This window comes from Galendromus occidentalis, unplaced genomic scaffold (genome assembly GCF_000255335.2).
Source record: "Galendromus occidentalis unplaced genomic scaffold, Mocc_1.1 scf7180000077529, whole genome shotgun sequence".
In the NCBI taxonomy this organism is placed as follows: Eukaryota; Metazoa; Arthropoda; class Arachnida; order Mesostigmata; family Phytoseiidae; genus Galendromus; species Galendromus occidentalis.
In genome coordinates this window covers 1,547,733-1,570,320 of record NW_003805517.1, presented here as the reverse complement: position 1 = coordinate 1,570,320, position 22,588 = coordinate 1,547,733, and the positions used below count along the sequence as shown (strand labels likewise).

Here is a 22,588-nt window from a genome sequence, read left to right as displayed (position 1 = left end):
CCTGTCATGAATATGCCTCTCTGAGAGACTTATAGAGGAGAAGATTCGGATCTCCGGAACTCGAGACATAATTTTCGTGGGAGAGTGAGCTTCGCTTCCTGCCAGGAAATCCGAAGGCTGCAGCGGGTGTTTGTTCATAATTCTTGCCTTCTTCGGTCGAAATACAAGAGCAAGCCCCCCCCGGAACGGAGCTCGACTCGGACTCACTGTTGACAACTCATTTGTAGATCTTTCCGGGATGAGTTGCCCCATATCTCCTCCCAGGAAGAAGAAATCTTCCCGGCCTACTTCAGCTCGAGGCGGTGCGGAAAAAGATCCGAAGGCTCGGAGGGCCGATCCCGTTAATGCCCCAGATCGGACTAGGATTGTAGGTGAAAAACGTGGGCGGCGCGAATCCTCTTCATCCAACGATTCGGACTTCAACTTGACCCTGTATTCCGAGGAATCAGATGACGAGCCGGCGGAGGAACGAGCTCCGCTAAAGCCGAGAGTTGAAGGGGAATACGAAAGGTCTTGTCTTGGTCGACGAGAACCGCTCATAGTCGAAGTTTTGGGATGCATAAAACGCGGGGAGCACCTCATACATCTCGCGAGAGAGAAGCACAAGGAGAATCCGATTGTCGTGCCCGCTTCTTACGTCAACAGGAACTTCCCACAGGTGAGATCGGGGGGATAACTTGATCTTGAGCTTTATTCAGGTGTTCAGCGATGGTCCCTCCCACGCCATGCGGAGAATCCTCTCCACAAATATGTTTGCATAAAAAATAATTCGAGAGTGTTAAAAAATGATTCAAAATGCTGACGAGCCTCTCCCTGCTCACAGGTATCCATAAAATTCTATGAAACTCTCCTAAAATGGGAGAATCAAAATAAGTCTCCTGAGGGAGAAATTGAGTAGATCGAGGCTCGAGACGGCCTTTGCGCGACTTCATGCCGCTCCGTCTTGGTGCCATTGCGGCGAGTCCCGATCTTCGTCGTTCCGGGCGGTGAGGGATACGGTACGAATTCCGGCGTTCATTCATCTTCGTCGAATGAGCTGCCGCCCGAATCACGTCCATTAATTGCATTAGCGATATGCTGTATGGCGGACTCTCCATCTATTTTGCTGTCGACACCTACGTAGAAATGAGTGAAGCTTTGGACGAAGGTTGTCCGGAAAACGACAAGCGGATCGCCTTCCTCGACATCTGTGGGAGTCCAGATGAGAGTCACCGACTTCTTCCCAACTCTCGAGGTGTGCGTAGCTCCGTGACATTGCGGCAGAATTTGGACCGCATCCGAAGTCGCCGTGAACTGTCCAATCGATCTGCCATTCAGCGGATTGAAAGCCTGGAAAGAGATCTTCTGGTTCAGATCTTCGCTGCGAACATTGTGAGCATAAGTTAAAGCGAGAAATTTCGGAGAAATGATTGAGATTTGAATAAAGCTAAGTGTTTTAAAATGGATCATTGTGGGACTTATGCTGACCTTGATGAGAAAACCGCGGAATGAATCCTGGGAGCCGGGAAGCGTAGCGAGGGTCACGGTTATCGTCTCGCTCATATTGCCGTAAACGATCCGGGACTGTGTCACCTCGAACGGGCAGGAGCTCAGTGGTTCCGGTTCGATGTCGAGGTGGTTCGGAGTCATTGACGAGCAAGCGACGGTTGGAGCACCAGTTTCGTATCCTATTGAGGTACCGACCACCAAAGTCAAGCACACGAGAGCAGTAACGGCCGACATCGTCGTTCGAGCTTATGGTGTTCCGTCGGGAATACCAAAGTCACGCTTTGAGAAAATACCAGGAGAACCCTGGAGCGACACAGCGGTTAGACTTGAGAGCGATCTAAAACCCGCTTGAGATTCAAATAAATCTTCCAAGACGGTCTCGTCAAAAAAGTGATGACCGCGGGTGAAATCCGATGCTGGAATCAGGAGATGACCGGCAAACGTTGACGTTCTGTTTCGGGACGAAAGTAAACTGTCAGCCGTCAAAACCACTCGGCTTGCTCGAGCAATTCTAGCACCGTAGATGCTGCAGGATAACTGCGAGGGAAATCCGTGGCACCAAACGCGGACAAAAGTTCGTGTCGTTTCAGGAGTTCGCTCCTCCCGTGCCGTCCTGAGGGGGGCAATCCCGAAGAAGTTTCTGCTCAAACATCGCTACTTCCGTCCGAAAATTACTTCAAGCTCTCTCCGTCGATGACGTCGGGATATTCATCTCGATTCCTGGGAATTCCGCAGGCCTCCTGATTCCGAAGTGATCTAGGGATTCTCAACAGAGCTCCTGAGTCAAACCGGAAGTGCTTACTCGACTTGAGCTCTCTTGTTTAAGTTCAGGAGCATGTGCAATCTGGCTGAGTGCGAGTTTTTGTGATGGCAAAGGCCGAATGATGACAAATATAGGTTCGAAACGTCGTTCGGAAAGAGATAAGTTTATTCTCACCGAGCAAATCGAAATTGATGATAAAGAATGAAAATCATCATGATCATAATATGGCAATTAATGGTCTATACACAGATGCTTCATGATCCCGAAGATTTCTAAATCACAGTCGTCTTCATCGTCTGTCACGCATGGGCGAGCCATCTCCGAGGAATATCACTCCTTTCGCTGTAAAATAAATCTTCTCGGGTGGGGGATGGCCCCTTGAGCGCAAAATTGATGATTTTGCAAAGATGCAAATTGAGCTGCGCGGCACATCACCCAGGTTTAGCGAGTGATGTTATGATGTATGACTCGATTCGTGGAAACAAATGCCACCTAGATTGGTTCAGCGCCCGGCGGTGATCATCCTGGATACCGCACAGCACACAATCAATAAAACGCTAGACGCAGTAAATCCAGCGGAGGAGTTGAATGCCGGCGACTGTCTCGACTTGGAGTTCCTCCTGCCGTTCTTCTCGAGGATTTTCGCCTGGCGGAAGTAAGGTTTCGCGGTGGTCGTTGTCGTTGTTGGCGCGTCGTATACGTCGTTCGCATCCCTGTAATAGATTAGGAATTATCCGTGACTGATCGGGATTGTTGGGTGGGCAGCAGTGAGTCTCGCTTGATGCAACATGACATTATAGTTCGTGAGCGCGTCGGGGTGCCCTGCGTGGATGAGACTCCCCCTTCCAGTCCAAATCCGGAAAAGATCAAAGCGGGCACACGGATTGCTAGTCAAAGATTATCCCATGCCTACTGGGTCTGATATTTTAATATTTCCTCGGGACGAATTCCCGAGCCGTTTTTCCGTCGATTGAGCGAGTTTTGTCGCGTTAAATGCGAGACACGCAGCGTCTACCAATGTCAAAACACGCGAAGAAAGCATTTCCAGGCTCTCCGGCTATTCTGAAACTGTTCATTCGGAGAACTCAGATCAGAATGCGGGCTTCTCGGAGCAGCATTCAATAAGGGCGTTGAAAATCATCGCTGGGACCGCCATTGTTGCGTCAATCGATTCCCGCGATCCTCCGCCGCTGAAGACATGCGTTGGCTCGGGAAGACGAATCTGCCGTTCGCGTGGACATAATTTTTCTGAAGAATGAGTTGTTCCCAGCGAAGGTCGTTCTCATATGCAGAAAATTGGCTGGCGTCCCCTGACAGAAATCCTCCCAACACGCGATAGGAGTTTAGTGTCCTGCCGATCTCCGCCGAGCTCGACTGTCTTCAACAGCGATCATCCCTTATTTTCCTCAATTCACGCTCTTTTTCACTCGCTTTCTGGATCGTCGTTCGTCATTGGCTGTCGTGGAGTCAAAGAGAAGCAGAGATGCAGGCTGGCACGCTCGGGCGCTTGCGAGCTTGCCGTGGAAGCCTCCCCTGTACTGATTACGATGCTCCTCGTCTGAGCTGATTGTTTCCGGAGAACTGCTGTCTTCCCTCAGAGAGTCGTTCGGTCCAACAATACTCCTTCTCGAATAGCCAGAACGATCGCAGTCAAACAAGCCAAGGACTCTGAGGTCGAGTCGAAGCGTTCGAAGGCGATGAAGTCGTGGATATCTTGATGTCTAAAGTCTCATCACGGATGAATAGGGGGACGAACAGATTCAGGTCGTTTTATTTTCTCCGCGACGACGGGAGTCTGGAAAAATCGGACACAAGAGAACGGAAAACTCACCCAGAAAGAAGGTACGGAGCCCACAAGTGACATTTATCGGTGACATCTGTGTTCACCGCTCTGACCGCGCCAGGAGCCAGATGCACGACTGTAGGGTTCGCCTCGGAGTACAACGGCCAGGCGGTCGATTGTCCGGGGACGGAGGGTTTTCTGGAACGTTTTCGAAAAAATCAACACCGGAGATTCTCACCGCAGCTCCCGGAGCGCGAATCTCGGGCACGGAGGCAATATTCAGATGGTACGAGACACGAGATCGGTAAATATGAGTCTTCCGCTTACCCTTCGACCATGAAATCTCTGATTGACGCGAGCAGCTGCTTCGCAAACTGTCGATCTACATCAGTGTACCCATCGAGGGTCTGTTGCAGAGCCTCTGGGTTCGTCGGATTCCAGGGTCTTTCCACTTTCTGGATGGACAGATAGAGGAATTCGGTGAGTACCAGATCTCGAATCAAAAATCGTGATTCGGAGAATACCCTCACTGAAATATGGCATCGAAGCATCGGACTTCCCCAGATGGATTCCGGGGAGATGCGCCGACAGAGATCAAACGAGGCCTACATAATATGGTGAACTCGCCTTGTTCAATGCGATGCCGAGGAAGAACATCACATCATCGGTATGAGTTGCGGGGCCGTCGCCCATGGAATTACTGAACGCTTTAGCACGTGGCCCATCGAGCGCGTAGCGATATATGCGCGTTTTTTTGCCATTTTTTTTCTCGACGGAGTTCATGTAAAACTTGATGGGGCAGTCGAATGATACATCCGTGACGAGACGTGGCGCCTGTAAGGGAATGTTCGATCAGGAATTCGACTCATGGGGGCAAGATCATCTAGTTTTCGGTGTCAGAGGCTTTAGAAGGGAAGTGGGTGAAATTATCGCATGATCGCTCGCTCGCGATGAATGCTGAATTTTCGGTCGCTTTCTGCCGGTATAGAAAATTCACGCCTCAGATAATCCCTATCAAACGCCTTCAATGTCGACGGCTAGACTACTCGGTCGGCGATAACAGCGCCCAGGACCTCAAGTGTTGAAGGGGCGATGGAAACCTGAGCTAAGTCGACGAAAAAGAGCGGAAGCTGGATCCCCGATACAAGGCTCCGATATCGATACGAATGATAGGGGAATCAATGAAATTCTGGTCAAGTTCAGCTCCGCTATAAATAGCCTCGCATTCAGCCTTTGCTGAGCGTAGCTTTCGGCGTGCGATGCGCTCTTTGTCCCCTCCGAAAATATTGTTCCAAGACCCGACGTGAGAAAGTTTGGGGATCGGATATCGCACAGGAACACGTTGGACGATCTTGTTCACGAATTCTAATCAGACTGCCGACGCATCCAGCGAGGTCTGGCCGTCGTGTGTCGCGGTCGGCGTGAAGTGAGTCCTTATCTAACGGGATTGAGACAATTTTCGATACGAGCCTGTTCGAAATGAAAAATCGGCTCGGTGCATACGAGCGGAAAATGCTTGCGACCGCTCCGTTTCTTGGAGCGTTTGACTTTGAAGTTAATTGGAAGTAGGTAAATCTCTTGTTTGGATCGTGGAATCAAGGTCGATGGATCACCGTTGGTAGTGTTTGTTGGTTTTCACATTCATCACATGGATGGAGAGTTGACATGATTCTCGGCCAGGACAGTCGAACCCATAAGCTCGACACTGAGCCTTTCGGTCTGCGAGACGGAAGTCGATCGATAGGTTGATGGCTCACGACTCCCGATTTCGTTTAGGGAAGTGAGAGAAGCCAGAATAATAGTATAAATTGGAATGCTGATCTTATCAATGGGCAAACACAGCTTTCGCGCCGAAGCCATTCGACGGCTCAGAATGATATGATTCCTCAAGCGGTACCAATAGCTTGTCAAGGGTTTATCACTTTAATTCTGAATGGTTTCGCAACGCTCAGCGTGCTTTATCTAGGAATCTAGGTGTGTACCCCGAACACGGAATTGCTTCCGCCGAGCATTGTCGCATCTGTCCACAGAATTCACTTAGAATCGATCAGTTCAGATTTAATTCTCCGACATCTCTTCCTTAGAATTTCTCCCGCATCGCCACCGAGCGAATTCCCGATGGAGGAGCATCACCAAAGCTCGCCAGCTGATTGGGATCTCTCCAGAAACTTCTGACCAAGAGCGACATGTAGGTTTCGCTCTCGTCAGGGTAAGGACCTTTCGGGCTCGTCCGCGCGGTTAGATGAGGGGAACGACGTCGACACTGACTCTCTGTTCAAGATACACTCGCGGTGTGAGGTATGCTCGGCGTGAGAGTAGACTACCGAACGAATTCTTCTCCCTTTTTGTCCCAAAATTCTCTCCCGGAAAATAGAGGAAGGCTTGCACGGTCGGTAGAGAGAGAGGAAAATCATGAAAACAACAAGACCATCCATCGAAATTTCCGAAAGACCTTACAATCGCCTGGGATGCGTGCAGGGACCAATAGAGAGCAAGCGATGAATGTGTTCACATACGACACAAGCGGAAAAAGATCAACAAATCGTCGGAGCCTGTGATTGGATCGCTCAAAGCGAATGATTTATGCGATCCTCAATCCGTACCGACAAAGGTCGATGCGAGAAAGAAAATCGTCTAGACATTTGCTATTGAAAACCGATTTCTCTGATGACCCTGTGCCAGAAAAACATACTCGTCGCCTTCCGAGCGATCGATTTTGAATTCGTTAATGTGTGTATCTCATACTGTTCGCAGCAAGGGAATTTGAGATGAATGAAGAATAATTGAGCGACGAGAAATAACGATTGAACGTTTCGTCAGTGTCAGCAAAAAATCATGATCCGCCTTCCTCGAATGTTGGTCACCTGGCCGATAAAGCCCTACCCGAAGCAGTCGATTCTACCGTGTTAATCGCCTAATTTCATTTCCCATCCATACATCATCTAACCAATCAATCGCCTGAAAGAGCCTTCAATCGACGAATAATCATAGCGACCGATAGGATAATCGTGTCTAATGTACACAGACACTGAGTCTCAACGAAGGCCATTGATCGATTCCTGCCATGCGGTAAGTGATGCCGCTTAAATGGTCAGACCAAATCAGAAATGTGCCGCTTTCTAATAGAGGGAGGGGCATTTTCTGGATGATAATATCTTTGCGACGAGATTTCGCTACCGAGTGCTACGATGGGGATATATCTCATTCATTTTAGAAGGGTCCTCGATAGAGGTGATTGACCGAGGAGCAGATGTCCAGAATAGAGGCACGTTTCGCTTCGCCAAACGACGGAAACCCGAACTAGAGCAGCGTGACATTCACTCAAGGGAGACACTCTCGTGCGAGTTCGTGCTCGTGAGACGTTCATAGTCGTCGCGCCGAGGCAGCGCAGCCTTTCATCAGGCGGATTCGTACGAGCCCATCAGTTGGGATTCGACTTTCTTGCGTGAGCAAACGGTGGAGGAAGGCCGGATTGCACAGAAACTGAGGAAGGTTCCAGCGAGACAAAGTTGAGGCACGCCACGGCAAAAATGTCACAGCAAGAGCTGCCGAATGAGAGAGCTTGGCGCTTCCATTTGACTGCGGACGGGGGAGTGCGTGAGCTCTCGAAGGACACAGATGCGATCTCAAGCGGGTCTGAGGCAGAGCCATCTCGTCATCTGATGAGATGGGATCCAGAATCTCTATGCTACCGAGCGGTTGTCGAACTACTATTGTCATCAGAATAAGCATGGGTCACTCACTTTTTGGAAGACGGCATCGTAGCCGGCGTTGTGCTCGTCGTCGGTGACGTATTGGTGGTAAATACTGTAGGCGTCTTTATTATTTATCCCGAACAGGTGTCGAAGAGCCAAACGCAGCGCGATGTCTGCACCGGAATTCCTGGCGAGATCCTCGATACCTTGGGAAGACAGAGGCTCTCGTTCAGAAAACACGCCTCTCACGAATATGATGTGTCCCGTCCCATTTTATATGGGTCCGAGGCCGAGAGAAGCTCGGGTGTAATTGCAATTCTGTTCGATCCAGGCACTGTATACGATGAATTATTCGATAACTCCGACCAGAAAATAAGCCTGAGCGGGTTCGAGTCAGAGATGCTAATCCCGATAAAACAGAAGCGTTGCTCGAGCAGCCCGTTCTGAGCTCGGATCCACTGATAATGATTCTGTGAACTATCTACTTACTTGCGTCTAGACCCATGACTTGTTTGACGATGAGTTCGCCGTCGGCGGCCGTTGATCCCAACATGATATCCTGAAACGAACGATTCTCCCATGAATTTCAGGGACATGATTTATTTTCCGGAGTTCCTGACGGGATTCGCGAGGTATGTCAGGTCCCTCTAGCTGTGTCCGTACCGTCCGAGTTTCGATATTGCGATCCGAAACGATTGAGCCAAAAATGACGCAGCCCTCCTGCTTTCTCGACAAGGCTTGTCAGTGCTTTGTGTTCGTTTGTGTATGTTCCCGTGTGATTGTCGTTGCCATCGCCGTAGTTGTCAACAGTCGGTTGCGTACGAGTCAGGTGAAAAATTAAGTGGGACGTGAATTTTATGATCAGTAACATTACTTAACATAAACGGCGATACGCCTTGACCTAGACGGCGGCGGCGTTGTTGAAGCGAACGACTGCCGCGCGTCTTCGAAATGTTCGAAGATTCTGTTGAGAGAATGCAGGGTCAAATATCCGCTTGTTGTTCCTTACGCGCTCGTTTCGTAACGTACGAGCCACGCCAGTGACAACACAGCGAATCGAAACGCCAACGCCGCCAGATTTTTTGTACCAGAATGTCTAAGTTGGTCGGAGGATCGAGCACGAGACAAAGGGAAAGAAATTGAAGCTCGTTACGAGCGCTGCGTCGATAGCCACTCATATCCGAAACCCATTCGCCTTGATTGCTCCAGCGATCATGCTCTGAAGTCGAATGTGCTCTCCAGTTCCGTCCAACTACCTCTTCCTTTGTCCATCCGTCGGCGACTCGATCCACGTCGACCTTATTGACGGGTGGCTTTCCCTGGATTTCGCATTACCCAGGCCGGAAAAGTGTGAGTCACATCAATCAATACCAGGGAGAGGTAAGGGACATGGAATTGGAATTTCATTGCTTATTGTAAACTGATCGAAGACCTAATCGTCGGCGTTGGCATCCGAGACCCGAGGCAGTGTGCCGAAACTTTCGTCGGAAATCTCTGAGCGCAGCGGCCGCTCGTCTCGGCGTATTCGGACCTTGAGCTTCCAACAACAGAAATTCATCGCATCCACGGAAGGTAACGTCACGAGTCGGCGCGCAGTCGATTTTTCTTCCACCCTCCACGGACCACAGTGGAATGACATCCTCGGGACTTTCGCTCGGAGAGTAGGGAAAACCGGGGCGTTCTGCTCCGCTTGATGTCCTGCCGAAAAACGGGTTCCCGAGGGAGATCCCATTCAAATCTCTCTTCAAGATACTCTCCTCATTAACCCAATCGGAGCTCTCCATATTCCTCGCTGATTTCACTCGATCTCGAATAATTGAAGTTGCCCGCAAATGGACGCATTCTGAGTGCGCGTCGTCTATGCCACATCTCCATGTGGTGCGGGGGGGAAGGGGGGGGGCGCTTCGGCATCATTGCTGACGAGGCCGACCGATAGCGAAAAAAAACCTCGGATCCAGACCTCCAGACAACACATGCCACACTGAGTGACGCTGACGGTCTGTGTGACATCTCCGAAGCGACCAAAACGATCTGGCGCTCCTCGGCCCGCCCGTTCCCCGTCTCACCGGCTACTGTTCGCAATTCGAAAACTTCGGTCAGTGGTATCATCTTTGTTGTCCGTGTCCGTGTCTGGCAGCGGGCGGTCTCTCAGCCCCGCGCTGGTTTTCTCTTCGCGTGAACATGAAGCCGCAGAAGTTCGCCCACCTGGGAGACGGGGAAGGGCTGGACCGGTATCACCAGCCGACTTGTTGTGTTAGCAGATTGTGGGAATCTTTCACGTTATTTTTTCATTGTTTTTCCGTCATTCACGTCATCAAGCCATAGTAAACAACACATTAACAACATAGATGCGTCCGGAGTGAATTTGAGAGGAAAACTGGATAATCTGCTACATGACGAAATACCCTAGTCCTAAAATTAATCTACCGATCCAACTTTCGGCCAAATATTCAGGTTTCCGCTAATGAGCGGAAAATCGAGGACCGCCTCAATTAGCGTATTGATGGAAAGATGGAAACAGTCGAGTCTGATCGCTCGGGAATTTTTCCCGTCCCCGATCCGCCGACCGGATACACTTTCGATGCGGGTCCTTCAAGAAAGAGGATAACATCGCGACAAACACTGCTCCATATGCCTCAAGTACACAGAGCTGCTCCTCAGCCTTGAGAAAATATCGGGAACATCCAACACAAGCGACATCTGCCTCGTCATCAGATCCGCTGATTTTTTCGAGCGTTTTTACGGATTCGTAATTTTTGGCGATGTGATAATTTCCTCCTCAATATGACAGCATGACTGCAAAGCCAAGGCGAGGGGGAAAAGACGCAACCCGACTTCCGAGAACATTCGCCGTATCCTGATCAATTATCCGGATACAGAAATTTCAATCGCTGCGGAAATCCGCATTAAGTGAATGAGTTGAGCTCATCTCCAACGACGTCAGCGCTCTGAGCGATTCCACCTTCCGAGCATTCTTTCCGGCTCGGAGAAATGCGCGGCGGGCATTCTTGCATTGGCATCGATCGAGTTGAGCAGTTTCCACGCGCGATAAATCGACACACTGTGCATCATGAATTAGGGAATATGCTCATCAGAAAATCGGCGGGGCTGTTTTTCTGGAAGCTCTTAACGGAATCTTCTCGCTTCCGACACGCGAAGCCTCAAGCTGCTACCGTTGCCACCGCTCGCTCGGCTGCTTTTTTCCCATCCGCGCGCAGTGTCATGACGGGTAAAGCTTTTGAATATTTACTGACATCGCTTCCGTTCCGAAGTTTTGCTTCCGTTTAATTCTCCGTTCGACCAAGGATCATCGGTCGGTCGTCGGAGCTAGTTTCAATGTCAAGATGCTTCGGGTATCTTCACGCCGCTATGATTCTCTGATATTTGGCCGTATTAGTGAATCAGCATCTCATTTGTATGCGAGCGTCCGTTCACATCCGGCTGTCTCGATGTTCCCCGGACGAGCCTCGCGATAAACATGACTGTGTACCTCGTATTCGATGCATATCGGCACGAGAGTTATGACCCGTCCGCATCTCTTCGGGGGCAGATGAGATCGGGGATATAAGTCCATCATCCACATGTCCTTCTGAAGGTACTCGTCCTTATTCCCGAGGATCGTTATGGTCGATGCTCCTGGAGACACGCGTGCCCACTCGGAGACTTCCTTCAAGATCCCCGCCCGTCGCATTTCGGAAGTTTTGGCTGCTCCGCATCAAAGTGATTCCCGCGGACGGCGCCGACGGCTGATTTCATGGCTGCGATACCGTCGTGTGAGTGACTTCGAGCTTACTGATAGCGACAAGCAGTCGACGGTGAATCATCACTAATAAAGCGGATGACTGACAAGCCGAATAGCGGAATGAATGACAGAATTCGCGAGTCGTTAGGTCTGTCATTCTGAAGCAGAGCTAACACTTCTGCAAACTCATTGAGGTTATTCTGCGTGGGGTTCCACCGTGAGTTGACATGTCGTCGCTGTGGATGTGCGCGGCATCGTCCTTCGTGTTGTTATGAAAGCGAAGCTGTTCGCTCTACAACATTGTACCTTGCGCAAGCAGCATCCGATCCTGCGCGCGAAAAAGCGTTCGTCTACATCCAAAACGCCTTTCGACGGACCGATCGTACGGTCCTCGGATTCTGACACCGTGGAGCAGCCCTCGGCATTGCGGCTCGGGTTATCCTATCCGCGCACCGGAGTCGAGAGGGCTCTGCGATGGCCAAACAAGTGCGCGTAATTTTTTCTGGACCGATAGCGGAGCTAATTCTCTGAGACAAAAATTCTGAATTACATAAAGCGATCTGGAATTAGTTTTATCATCATCTGTCAATGCTAGACTTCCAATGATTATCCTCGGTTCGTTTGTGGTTCTCAGGTGAGAAAATACGTCGCCGAGATCGGTGAGATCGATTGTTTGGCGGCGATAGTACCTAGTACGAGCTTTGAGCGAGAGTTCCCTGTTTCCGCCGATGATGCTTGCGAAGAACAGAATTCGGGATTCGGGACTAATGGGGGATCTGGGAAAAATTCCTCGCAGAATGACAGCGACTGACCGGGCGTGGAGCCTCGACGTCCATTGCACCCACGCCACCGAATCTTTCGGGTTTTGAAAAGAACAGAATCGCGTTGATTACGGCTACCGGAGATCGCGTAATTACTGCAAGAACGTTGCGCCGCTCGCCTTGATACAACCACCAGCAGAGAGATTACCTTGCTCTTCTGGTGCGGACCCTGGCCATGGCATGAACCCCTCGCAAATAGATCGAGACAAATGCACAGAAAACACATTCCGGTATTCGCGCGTAACGACCGAAGCACCCGTTCCATTAGAGAAAACAGAAATACCGCTATCGGAAAAATTCAGTAATTGAAAGTTATTCAAGAACGAATCGGCGACGGTCTGTGGTGATAAGAGACACGGAAAAAATTAATCGGAATTCATCCGCGATTTTCTGCCACAAATCCCTGATACATTTCACCTATGTAGGTACAGTTCCAGAAATCGAATCCTACAGGCAGCTCCAATAGGGACACATTTTAAGCGCGGCAGAGTGGACGCTCCACCTGAATTGCGGAAGCTGACTTTTGACCTCAACTGGACGTAATGCGCGAGGCCGTCTACAGGGCAACGAAAACTCCGCCCTGTGCTAGGGTGTCGGTTGCATCTGGTTGTGCCTTTTTCATGTAGATATGCGAAAGCACACCGAAGAGCGCGGAATTCAACAATGAGGCAGATCATCCACCCGATTGGGTCACCGGCGGCCTCAATCACTCAATCAGAAGCCGACGTATCGCTCCCCTCCATCACGGAATCCGGCACAGATTCACCCACGTCCGACCACCGGGGATGACTCAATGTAGAAACGATTAAGCTCTCCAGGTTTAGCGAAACGCGTTCCTTATATAATACGCGACCTCGCCTTCCGCACAATTCGAGACGGATCGACTTTGCCGTGAAGCAGCGTCGATGACCACCGCGAAGAAGCCCACGACGAAGACCAGAAATAACGTAGGGTCCGAGCCGTGGGCAACCGTCCGGGTCATTAGCTTTCACTCATTGTGAACGACAAAGATCTTTACCACCGTCAGGGGCGGGAAAGAATGAGACAGAGAACCGTCGTCGGGGGGGGGGGGGGAGACGTCACGGAGAAGACTCATACCCATCCACCTCACTGAGCTCAGTCTTCTCCGGACCTGGGGAAGCTTCGATGGAATGCGTCCGACAAAATATTCATAGCCTGAAGCGCACTTAGTATTTTCACATAAGATATGTGATAGACTAGAATCTTCGATACGGCGCGCCCCCGAGGAAGCAACTCCTCCTCCCCCATACCCCATACCGCCGGAAGCTGCCCGCGCCGAGCGGAGAGCACGATTTTATGCGAATTTCATGCGCTCGGTCGTTTTTCGGCAGGGGAGCGTCATTCGGTAGGCTGTCATAGATCACGTGACCGCCTCTGCAAACACGGGGAGAAATTTCTGATTTTCTCATTCTCCCGTCGGCGAATGGCGGGGAGAATCAGAAACGAATACTAAAGGACCGATCGTCGTTCGAACGAAGCCCGGCCAGCGCGGTTGCGTGATGGAGGTACAAGGGGCGTAGAGCTGTCTTCGTTACCATACACGATTCGGTGGCTGAATTTCCATGAAGTCTGTATGCACAGAATCTTCTTCCGATGACGTATGCTCGCCTCGCTGTATGTATCGCTCCATCGATTCCTTCTTCGCATTAATGACGATGAGCTGCGCTAGACGAACAAGCTCTCATGGAAAATCGGAGTCTCCGACAGTTTTTCCACGGCTGGAGGAAAAACAACCGACCAACAATCAACCAATCCGGAGATCGGTCGGTCTGGCGACCGACGGACCGATCACGACGTATCCACGTCATCGGAAGCCCACAAAATCTTTGCCACCATTGTTTCTAATATTTTTTGGCGCCGGACACGTGAACAACGAAAAAAGCACGTACTTGATGAGCAAGCTCAGCAACATAATGCCTCAATCGGTTTTTTGAGGATTTCCTGCGGGAAGCGAGGGACGGCTCGCCCACACTGCCCACTTGTTTTCCCATCGCAGATTCGCTGGAGTCTCACAAGTCACAAGAACCCAGCGGGACTTTGGAGATCTTCGGTCCCCGCGGTGCTAACAGGGTGAAGTTTCCGCCAAGTCGCGAGCCCTCCGAGTGGATGAAGAAAGTTCTGCTCGACCTCTGCGGAGACTCGTCTCAAAGGACTGCCGCCAATGCTGGTTGCTGGCTCTCGCTAATCGAGTATCTCCTCAATGAGGATATCTCTCCCTGGCTCGGGGCCAGTCTTCGGTCCCCTCATCACCACCTAATCCGTCTTTGCAAAGTCCGTCGCTGTTCTTATCCGGCTCGAAGTCCGGCTCTACTCTCGCCACGCCCGGCCTCCTTTCTCTGACCTCAAGATTCATCTGTCTCCACTCGATCCTTCAACCTGAATCCGATTCCGTTAGATTGGAAGGATATCACACAGCGGTTGGCATGGGGTTCACCCAAGGAAGTCGGGAACCCTCCGAAGACGTTTTGTCGATGGAATGAGTAATATCTGTGATCGCCATGCCCACCCCTAATGCGCGTCAACTCCAAGTCTACCCTCCGGCGTCAGCTTCGGAGTCACCATTCGTCTTCCTCGTTCTGTCAAGTAGAGTCGTGGATGCGTGATCGATATGATTGACGTATTGCCCACGCGAGTCCCGTCGCTCCAAAAGCTCCTCGGACCCGGGGATCAGCGACAGATGAAGGTCGTTTGCATCTTTTGACGAACTCTCCGAGGGAAGGCGGATGGAAGTATCGGCAAAGAGAACTGCGGGGAGCTCTTCCCGGAACGAAGAAAACTCTCTCCGATTCCCAATGTTCCCGACCCGAAGACATGATAAGCACGAGGAAAAGTCCTGAGAATAGACAGTGCCAACCCCACTGTGATATGCTGAGAATTAAGTCAGCTCCAAGATCTTAAGAGCTGAAAGTCAAGTTCAGCATAAAAATCATGAGCCTTTGTTCGACGGCGCCATTATTTTCGTTGCTTTTGTTGAAGAGCTTCGGCTGACAAGGCTTGGAACGTAGACTTTCCTTGTCTTCACATGTCGAAAACAGAGAGCGCACAGAATTTTGCCGGAAAGTTAGTCACTCGAGGAAACCAGCACCCCGATCTTCCCATTCGACAGAGAGCATCCAAAAAAAGAACAGTTTTCCCCATGCGATGTTCGATCCTCGACCGCGTCATCAACCGCGACAAGCGTGACAAGCCAGACGGCTTGGGGATAGAGCCGGAAGGCCCAGACGAAAAATCTCGACACCCTGCGGTGCGATAAGAGTCCGGAATTGACATCGTTTCCCGAGGCGATGGCCAGTGATCGACGACCTTGATCCCCTCCGAGGTCATGATCTCGCGGAGTTGCTTTTTCAAAGAACAGAATTTTCCTACGCAGCATAGACCTGAGATCAGATTTGTCGAGATGACAGACCCTCACCGACGTTCAAATAAGGACGGATATCGCACAAGAATCTAACTCACCTCGACGTTGTACTGAAGTTCCGAGGGTCGTTTGAGGCTTCCCGCGATGATTTCGCCGTCGAATCCGGGCCCGAAAGCCAGGGAATCGGCTCCACTCAATTTTTTCATCTGTCCGAGCAGGGTCTCCTTGTCGAGTGTCTTGAGACACTTAGCCATCTGATCGTACTGCTCGCCTATCGTGAGATTCCCATCGAAACAATCGAGGAAATTAGAGATCGTGAAGAGCAGCGTCTGACCGTTAGCCTCACTGAAAAACGCCAAGGTGCTCGCGGCACCGCTCAGCATCATCGCTCGTCGGAAGAGCCCTTTACTCGCCGGTGACGAGGTGTGAACCGAGGTGGAAATCGCTCCCGCACTTTGGCCCGCGAGGGTTATCAGGTCCGGATCGCCCCCGAAAGCCTTGGCGTTTCTCTTGACGAACTTCATGGCCATGAGCTGATCGAAGAGTCCCGCGTTTCCTGGTGCGGTCTCGGTGGTGGAATTCATGAAGCCAAACATGTTGACTCTGTACGAGGGGATCGCGAGAACGGATTCAGTCTCCGCGGCGAACTCGACCCCGTCGTAGAGACCGAGATTGTTATCTCCCCATTGAAAGAAGCCTCCGTACAGATAAACCATGACCGGTTTGAGTTTTTCGGTAGACTCGGCAGAGGCGAAGATATTCATGTAGAGGCAGTCCTCATCGTTGAAGGTGTTCTCGAGTACGATACCGGGAAGTTTCATTGGGGTTTGGGGGCACATCGGTTTTTTCTCCAGGGCGTCGATTTCCTTGTCGGATGGCTCCAGAGGTTCAGGACGTTTGAACCGGAGGTCTCCCAGAGGTGGCTTCGCGAACGGAACCCCGATGAAGACGTTGATGTCTTTGCCTTCCATGGAACGTACACGATATCCTTTCAGCGTTCCGACGTCGGTTTTCACTGTGACATGTTCCTGGGCCAGAGTTGCCTGCTGGGAAGCCAACAGTACAACGAACGCCACAGACACTGAGAGTGACCACATCTTCACTGCGCTAGGGAGCTCTCAGTGAGTGGATAAGAAACCGACTGAACGACTGTGCGTCCGGATGGCTGACATTTGCTACCGCGCCGTCCGAGTCAACCTTGGCGAGAGGCTTCTTCTCACCCACAGAACACGAAGGAACAGTTCAGACAAATTCGCGCACGCTTGCTTTATTTTAGTCTCGCTGTTTTCTTCTGTAGTGAGTCTTTCGGGAAGGCTTCGATGTAGCCACGCGCATACCCCATGGGCTTAGAGGCCTCGATCGTCGCGACCTGGGCGCACTCACGGAACTCTAATGTGGGAAGGGTGGCTCGAGCCCGACGGGGGCTTGGCCACGGGCAGGGTTGACGTGCGGCTCGCGCACCCCGAGATGGACTGAGTGATCGCGAGTCGGAGCTAGGTTAAGCTCGATTCCTTTTCTTGACCGACCGGTACTTTATTCGCACTGAGCACCAAAGATACACTTTCGCAGAACAAAAATCTCTCCGAGCGTCTCTCAAAGAAGTTTCGGAGAGTCAAAGAGTGATACGAGACGGTCGCGCCCGAAGACTAACCCCGGTTCCCTGTATGATTCATTAAGACACTCTCTCGGACCGGGCCTAGCGTCTATTGAAGTCGAGCGGGGCTCGCACGTCTGTAAGATTGAATTGTCTCAAATGACCAGCTCTTGAGATCAAAAGTAAATCTTTATCAAATCGGCTCTAGGATCGACCTATCGAGAATCCAGGGGCCCGGGATTACTGATCGAGGGGCGACGAGCATTTTCTCGACCAGACATTGGTGCTCTGACTCATGCTCAAGAAGACAATAATTTCCCTCATCGCTGATCAGCAGTCCGTCGGTCTCAAGTCATGGAGATGACATGGCGAAATAGAGGTTAGAATCCACCCGTCTTGGAGGGTACCACCCAATGGTCTGAGCTATTAATTCTGAGAGAAACCGACTCTAGTTTGGTCGAGTGATGAGATCCGCATTTCGGATACGCGTCTTGCGAGAGACAGCGCGTTGGAATATTAGCCGTAATATTCGATACGACCCCGGATAGCACCAGTGATTCATGAAAGAAGGAAGAGCTGTTCATCAGAGTCAAGTGATAGTTTTCCTCGATAAGTGTATGCGGAAAGTAGGTTTCCTTCCTCGGCGATAAAAAATCTTCGTTGGGGAAATGTTTAGAGATCAATCACGCGAACGGGTTGAAGAAAGAATCGCTCTGGATGCTGCATGATGACACGGTCAGGCTTAATGATGAGTCCACCGCTGTTTCCTCAGCTTGCTTCGGAGCTTGGCATCTTGTGTTTGCGCGAAAGGATGTGTAGGGAATCAACGTAGGTCAATCTCCCCATTGCTGTCTTCTGAAGAAGCATCAGATCCAGCTGAATTAAGATTCACAACCGATCGGAAGAGAATTTCTAAAACCATTTCTCGTACGAAGTGATACCAATCCAAATATCAGCTCCAAGCTCAAAACGTATACAGTCGATGACCTTGCCAGCTCTTCGAGGTCTCTGCGATGTGATGACCGAGGTCATCGGATACCGTGTGGTAGATCGTAATTCAGTTTCGTCAGAGAATCATCGAACCTGCAGAAAACAGTCGAGATCGTCTCCTCTATTTGAAGCGCGCTCTGATGCCCCCGGCGTTCGCTGCTAGACCCGCATCGATCTTTATCTGCGGCGATTCCCAGAATCAGAAGAGATCTTGAGCTCGCGCTCGAGAAGCGGCACAGCAGAAGCTCCAAATCTCAAAATAATAATCGAAGCAAGCCAAGCGAGTAACATTTTCAAAAACTCAAGTTCCGGGTCGGAAACCCCCCGAAACTACCACGGTTATCTGGAGAAGAGCCCGGAGACGGAACAACATTTCAATTTTCCGACGTTCTGAAAAGATTCTGTCGAGGCTATATTGAATTTCAGTATCGAGCGGTACCGCATGGCTCCTTAGAGTCGCTAGTTCAGCTCGAAATCACCGCGGCTTTCCATTGTCGTCAACTTCTTGAATTGCTCGCTTGAGAATGATAGGAAACTCCCCTCGGTCTCTCTCTGGCGATTTCCGCGGATTCGATCGGTTCCCAAGACAGGAATATAATCAATCATTCACAACGTTTCCTCGTGAGGAGACAGTGGAAACAACATCCCGACTGTGCTCTTCACTTCAGTGACGCCGCCGGAGTCGGATAGGCTCCGATTTCCGATTATCCCAGACTCGCGACTGATCGACGGCAGACCTGTTTTCTGCGAAATACGGAGAAATTCAGCGGTTCCCGCAAACTTGGAAGAAATTCAGCGTTTCCCGCGAACTGCGATCGGATTCCCACAGTCTCGACCTTTGCTCCCCGCGAAACACATCCAGCCCTACTCATGTGGTCATCATGTTCCTATACGTTCATGAATTGAATGAATATATGTCAGCAGGGCCTGTTGAACAGGCTCGTGTCTTATACTTCGACACGAAATATATAATGTGGAATCGGGTTTCTGCCTCGGAGCCATGGATCTCTGCTCTTGATTCCGAATGAATTGTTTGTACGGCTGGATGTTTTAAAGATTCGCGAGCATCGATCTCGAGCACGCCAGGACCAGCTCGAAAATTGGGCAGTTATTGGACTAGATTGGAGGTCCATATTTCAGCTTCTGTATTCCTCGGAACGTTTGTTCTGGATGACCCACGCGCCCACGGTACATGCCCAGCGATTATGATGATGGAGCCTAAGCCGCTCATTGACGCCGAATAGCACGAGTTTGCGCTGCCTCGGAATGCGAAGAGAGAATTATCGGAGCCGCGAAGAGAGAATTATCGGATAAGTCTGTCATGGAAGATTCGAAATCCGTGACGGGAGCTTACTATCAAACAGGGGCGCTCGGCGAAATCTCTCGGCAAATGGCGGGTGTGCATCCGTCAGTCCGGCGGGTCTCCACTCTTGATCGGAAATTTCGCGGGAGCCGACTCTGCGAAGAACTCGCGTGCAGCGTACATCTTATCCATCCCGTTCCTCGTCTACGACAGAACTCATCTTCGCTAAACATCGTGAATGAAATCGAACGATAGACTCGATCCCGTCTGCGGTCGGTAGATTCTTCCCATCGGACGGAGGGAACTCCAGAATGAACCGCATCCTAAGTTCGAGAAGCCGTTCGCGGATAGCATGCAATGCTGGCCTGAGAAGACGCTCGCGGGCCGCTTCAAGTGAGCTGGCGGCTTGCACTTCGACTACTGCGCGAATCCCGGGAAGTTGCGCGCCGAATTTCGAAATTCGTCTGCAGCTCCGTCCAAATATTATTGACAGTCATGCAGCGGCTGAAACACACATCTTCCTCACAGGACACGATAATCAGCTGATGTGCGCACCAGATTTCTACTTGAAATGAGAACATGGTCCTAAACTTGGGCTTCGGGAGTTTCCAATTGGAAAACGCCGCCCCCCAAGTCTTCGCCACAGTAAAGGATCGACCTGTCACGGCCGCCGAGCTGGACGACGCAATAGAAGACCCAATCGATGCCCGGTAAGTTTCCGCGAAACGTCCATCCCCATAAATTTTGTGGAGAAATTCAGCGGAAGGCTATCGCATCGTCGTGGGTCGAGACTCCCTTGAGCTCCCCTGAGATGGCAGTTCGGGCCACACATCGAAGTCTCGAGAGTTTCTACCCGTGGGCGAAAAAGTATACGAAATTCGTCGTTGTACGAAGATATTTATATTCCGACAAACTCATGAAAGTCGCGATCCTTCGCAGAGAGGTTTTCGACCTCATCCGCGACATAAATGATCCGGAACACCCCCTCACGCTGGAACAACTGAAAGTCGTCGCTGAAGAGCTCGTCACTGTCGATCCTGCAACCCGTGTGATAAAAGTCATGTTCACCCCGACAATCCCGCATTGTTCGATGGCCACTCTCATTGGACTATGCATCCGGGTGAGAGCATAAAACGGGTCGAATAGAGTCCGTGGTGGCTGATTTTGGGCCCCAAGGAGAATTAAGGTTATGGAAGGAAGCGTCCCCCATATGGGAACATATCTCTATGGCAATGATATCTCGATTTGCCGTGTCCTTGAACAATGATCCGTGCCGAATGATATGAACTGGATCTTTCCAGGTGAAGTTGATGCGATCCCTTCCCCGTGAATTCAAGATCGACCTGATGATAACCCCCGGAAAACACGATCAGGAGAGAGCCATCAATAAGCAGCTCCAAGACAAGGAGCGCGTTGCCGCTGCCTTGGAGAACCCCAATTTACTCTCGGTGGTTAACAAATGCATCGCGGAACCAGAATATTAGGTCTCTGTAGCCCGTCATAGGTGTCTCACAGCGGGCTTCCACGCACGAGATGAAACATTCATAATCCGCTCCATTTGTTATCGGTTCCGAATTTGTGATAAACTTGATGTTCTCCTCAATATCTAGTATTCATTGGCTCACATACTAATGTACAACTGGCTCGATCTCGATCGAGTGGCGTACATCGGGCCGCTCCCGGCTCGTATTCCTCCGCGATGAGGGCGAGGACTTCGCTGTACGGGGATGCGGGTATTCCACTTGAAGCACACAGACCGGATGAAGCCGCGGGCGAAGAGTCGTCTGAAACCCACCACTCTCATATACATTGTATGGCGACAGATGGAATTCGTAGATTGACACTTCAGGCTTTAGACGGAGGAATCGGTTTCATACGGCGACGGCAGCAGAGCTCAACATCGAGGAGCCTTCTCTCGCATCTGTACTCACCGGGTGTAGTCGAATCTTGCATCGGTGACACAAAGTTTTCCGCTGCTCCTCTGATATCTCGATTTTCCCCCCAGAGGCCTACATCGATGGATTTTGAGACGGTGGTGTTGCTGTCGAGCCCGTCGGGTATCGCCTGGACTAGTCTCCTTTGAGCCTCAAAAATGAGCTTCATATTTCGCGCTAATTCAACGTAGCCCTCGCTCATCTTCGTCAGCCCTTCCCTGAGCCGTATCACTTTACAGGCTCGATTTTCTCCACTGACTTGTCGTGCTTCGAATTCAGCGAGAGCTTCTTCTCTCTTGGTGTCAGAAAGTCTCGAGTTAAGCCCGATGAGCGTAGCCCTCTGCGATAAGGGGAAGAAATTCGGGAATGCTCCGTGGTGCTTATTTTATCGACTTCACAAAAATTAAGTTTGCGGTAGTATCTTACGCTGTGAGTTTCTCTGATTCCTCTCTCGATCCTGACTCGCGCCTGTTCAGCCTGGAGAGCCCTCGCTTTCACTGCCAGGAGCGACTTTTCGTCCTCGAGTATCCTCTCGAACTGCCCCCGAACAATCTCTAACGTTCCTGGAAACGTACGGAAATTAACCTGGTTCCGAAGGTTTGACGCGAATCCTGAGTTCAGAATCCAATCGATGAGCAATTTGTAAAGCCTACCGTGGAATTCCTTTTGAGAGTTTTCCCACTCGTCATTGAGCTGATTCAATCGTAAAATGACGTCTTGTATGATGGAGTTGCCGTCGGCGCGCGCCCAGTTCAGCATATCCCGAGCAACTGAGGATTGTGATCAAATGAATTTGTGAATGGAATCGGAGCATTATTCGCTTTCTGAGATAGTGTCGCCGACCGCATGCTTCGGACGCCGTGAGTCGCTTCTACCTGTCGGAGCAAAGTGCCGGAACTCACCGTGTCTCTGGGAAACGCGCCAATTTTTCAGTTCTGTCCTCACATCTCCTAAGCCAGAGATTACGAGGGCAAGATCAGAGTGCTCCTGGTTCATCAAGCGGATGCCGCCGCTGGAAGGGAAGGTTTAAACTCTCGACGACTCTTATCAGGAACCGCTGATTTTCCTCTGACTGAGAAGTATCCGTCGAGCTGGC

The 22,588-nt window shown here is 50.8% G+C and overlaps 3 protein-coding genes across 3 annotated transcripts; 1 reads left to right on the top strand and 2 right to left on the bottom strand.

Moving 5' to 3' along the window:
- Positions 1 to 929: 929 nt before the first annotated feature.
- Positions 930 to 1,838, bottom strand: LOC100902956 (putative defense protein 3). The gene is made up of 2 exons (XM_003748207.2): positions 1,468 to 1,838; positions 930 to 1,329 (listed from the first exon to the last, which is right to left on the bottom strand). Exons 1-2 carry the CDS (start codon positions 1,720 to 1,722, stop codon positions 1,015 to 1,017), a joined length of 570 nt encoding a protein of 189 aa, XP_003748255.1. The 5' UTR covers positions 1,723 to 1,838; the 3' UTR covers positions 930 to 1,014.
- Positions 1,839 to 2,390: 552 nt separating this feature from the next.
- LOC100897904 (acetylcholinesterase) lies at positions 2,391 to 16,822 on the bottom strand. The gene is made up of 7 exons (XM_029112844.1): positions 15,770 to 16,822; positions 8,219 to 8,288; positions 7,778 to 7,935; positions 4,658 to 4,868; positions 4,362 to 4,485; positions 4,083 to 4,232; positions 2,391 to 2,964 (listed from the first exon to the last, which is right to left on the bottom strand). Exons 1-7 carry the CDS (start codon positions 16,766 to 16,768, stop codon positions 2,754 to 2,756), a joined length of 1,923 nt encoding a protein of 640 aa, XP_028968677.1. The 5' UTR covers positions 16,769 to 16,822; the 3' UTR covers positions 2,391 to 2,753.
- A 3,249-nt stretch (positions 16,823 to 20,071) lies between these two features.
- On the top strand, positions 20,072 to 21,161 carry galla-2 (MIP18 family protein galla-2). The gene is made up of 3 exons (XM_003748206.1): positions 20,072 to 20,268; positions 20,498 to 20,678; positions 20,860 to 21,161. The coding sequence occupies exons 1-3, from the start codon at positions 20,138 to 20,140 to the stop codon at positions 21,040 to 21,042; spliced, it is 495 nt and encodes a 164-aa protein (XP_003748254.1). The 5' UTR covers positions 20,072 to 20,137; the 3' UTR covers positions 21,043 to 21,161.
- The last annotated feature ends 1,427 nt before the right edge of the window (positions 21,162 to 22,588 follow it).

Coding starts and splice junctions, on each gene's coding strand:
- LOC100902956 (XM_003748207.2), bottom strand. CDS start 1,722: ATGTCGGCCGTTACTGCTCTCGTGTGCTTGACTTTGGTGGTCGGTACC. Junction 1,330..1,467: donor TCCGCGGTTTTCTCATCAAG/GTCAGCATAAGT, acceptor ATCTCTTTCCAG/GCTTTCAATCCGCTGAATGG.
- LOC100897904 (XM_029112844.1), bottom strand. CDS start 16,768: ATGTGGTCACTCTCAGTGTCTGTGGCGTTCGTTGTACTGTTGGCTTCC. Junction 8,289..15,769: donor AACTTCAGTACAACGTCGAG/GTGAGTTAGATT, acceptor CGTTCGTTTCAG/GATATCATGTTGGGATCAAC. Junction 7,936..8,218: donor AGTCATGGGTCTAGACGCAA/GTAAGTAGATAG, acceptor TGTCTTCCCAAG/GTATCGAGGATCTCGCCAGG.
- galla-2 (XM_003748206.1), top strand. CDS start 20,138: ATGGTCCTAAACTTGGGCTTCGGGAGTTTCCAATTGGAAAACGCCGCC. Junction 20,269..20,497: donor GAAGACCCAATCGATGCCCG/GTAAGTTTCCGC, acceptor GATCCTTCGCAG/AGAGGTTTTCGACCTCATCC. Junction 20,679..20,859: donor TCATTGGACTATGCATCCGG/GTGAGAGCATAA, acceptor GGATCTTTCCAG/GTGAAGTTGATGCGATCCCT.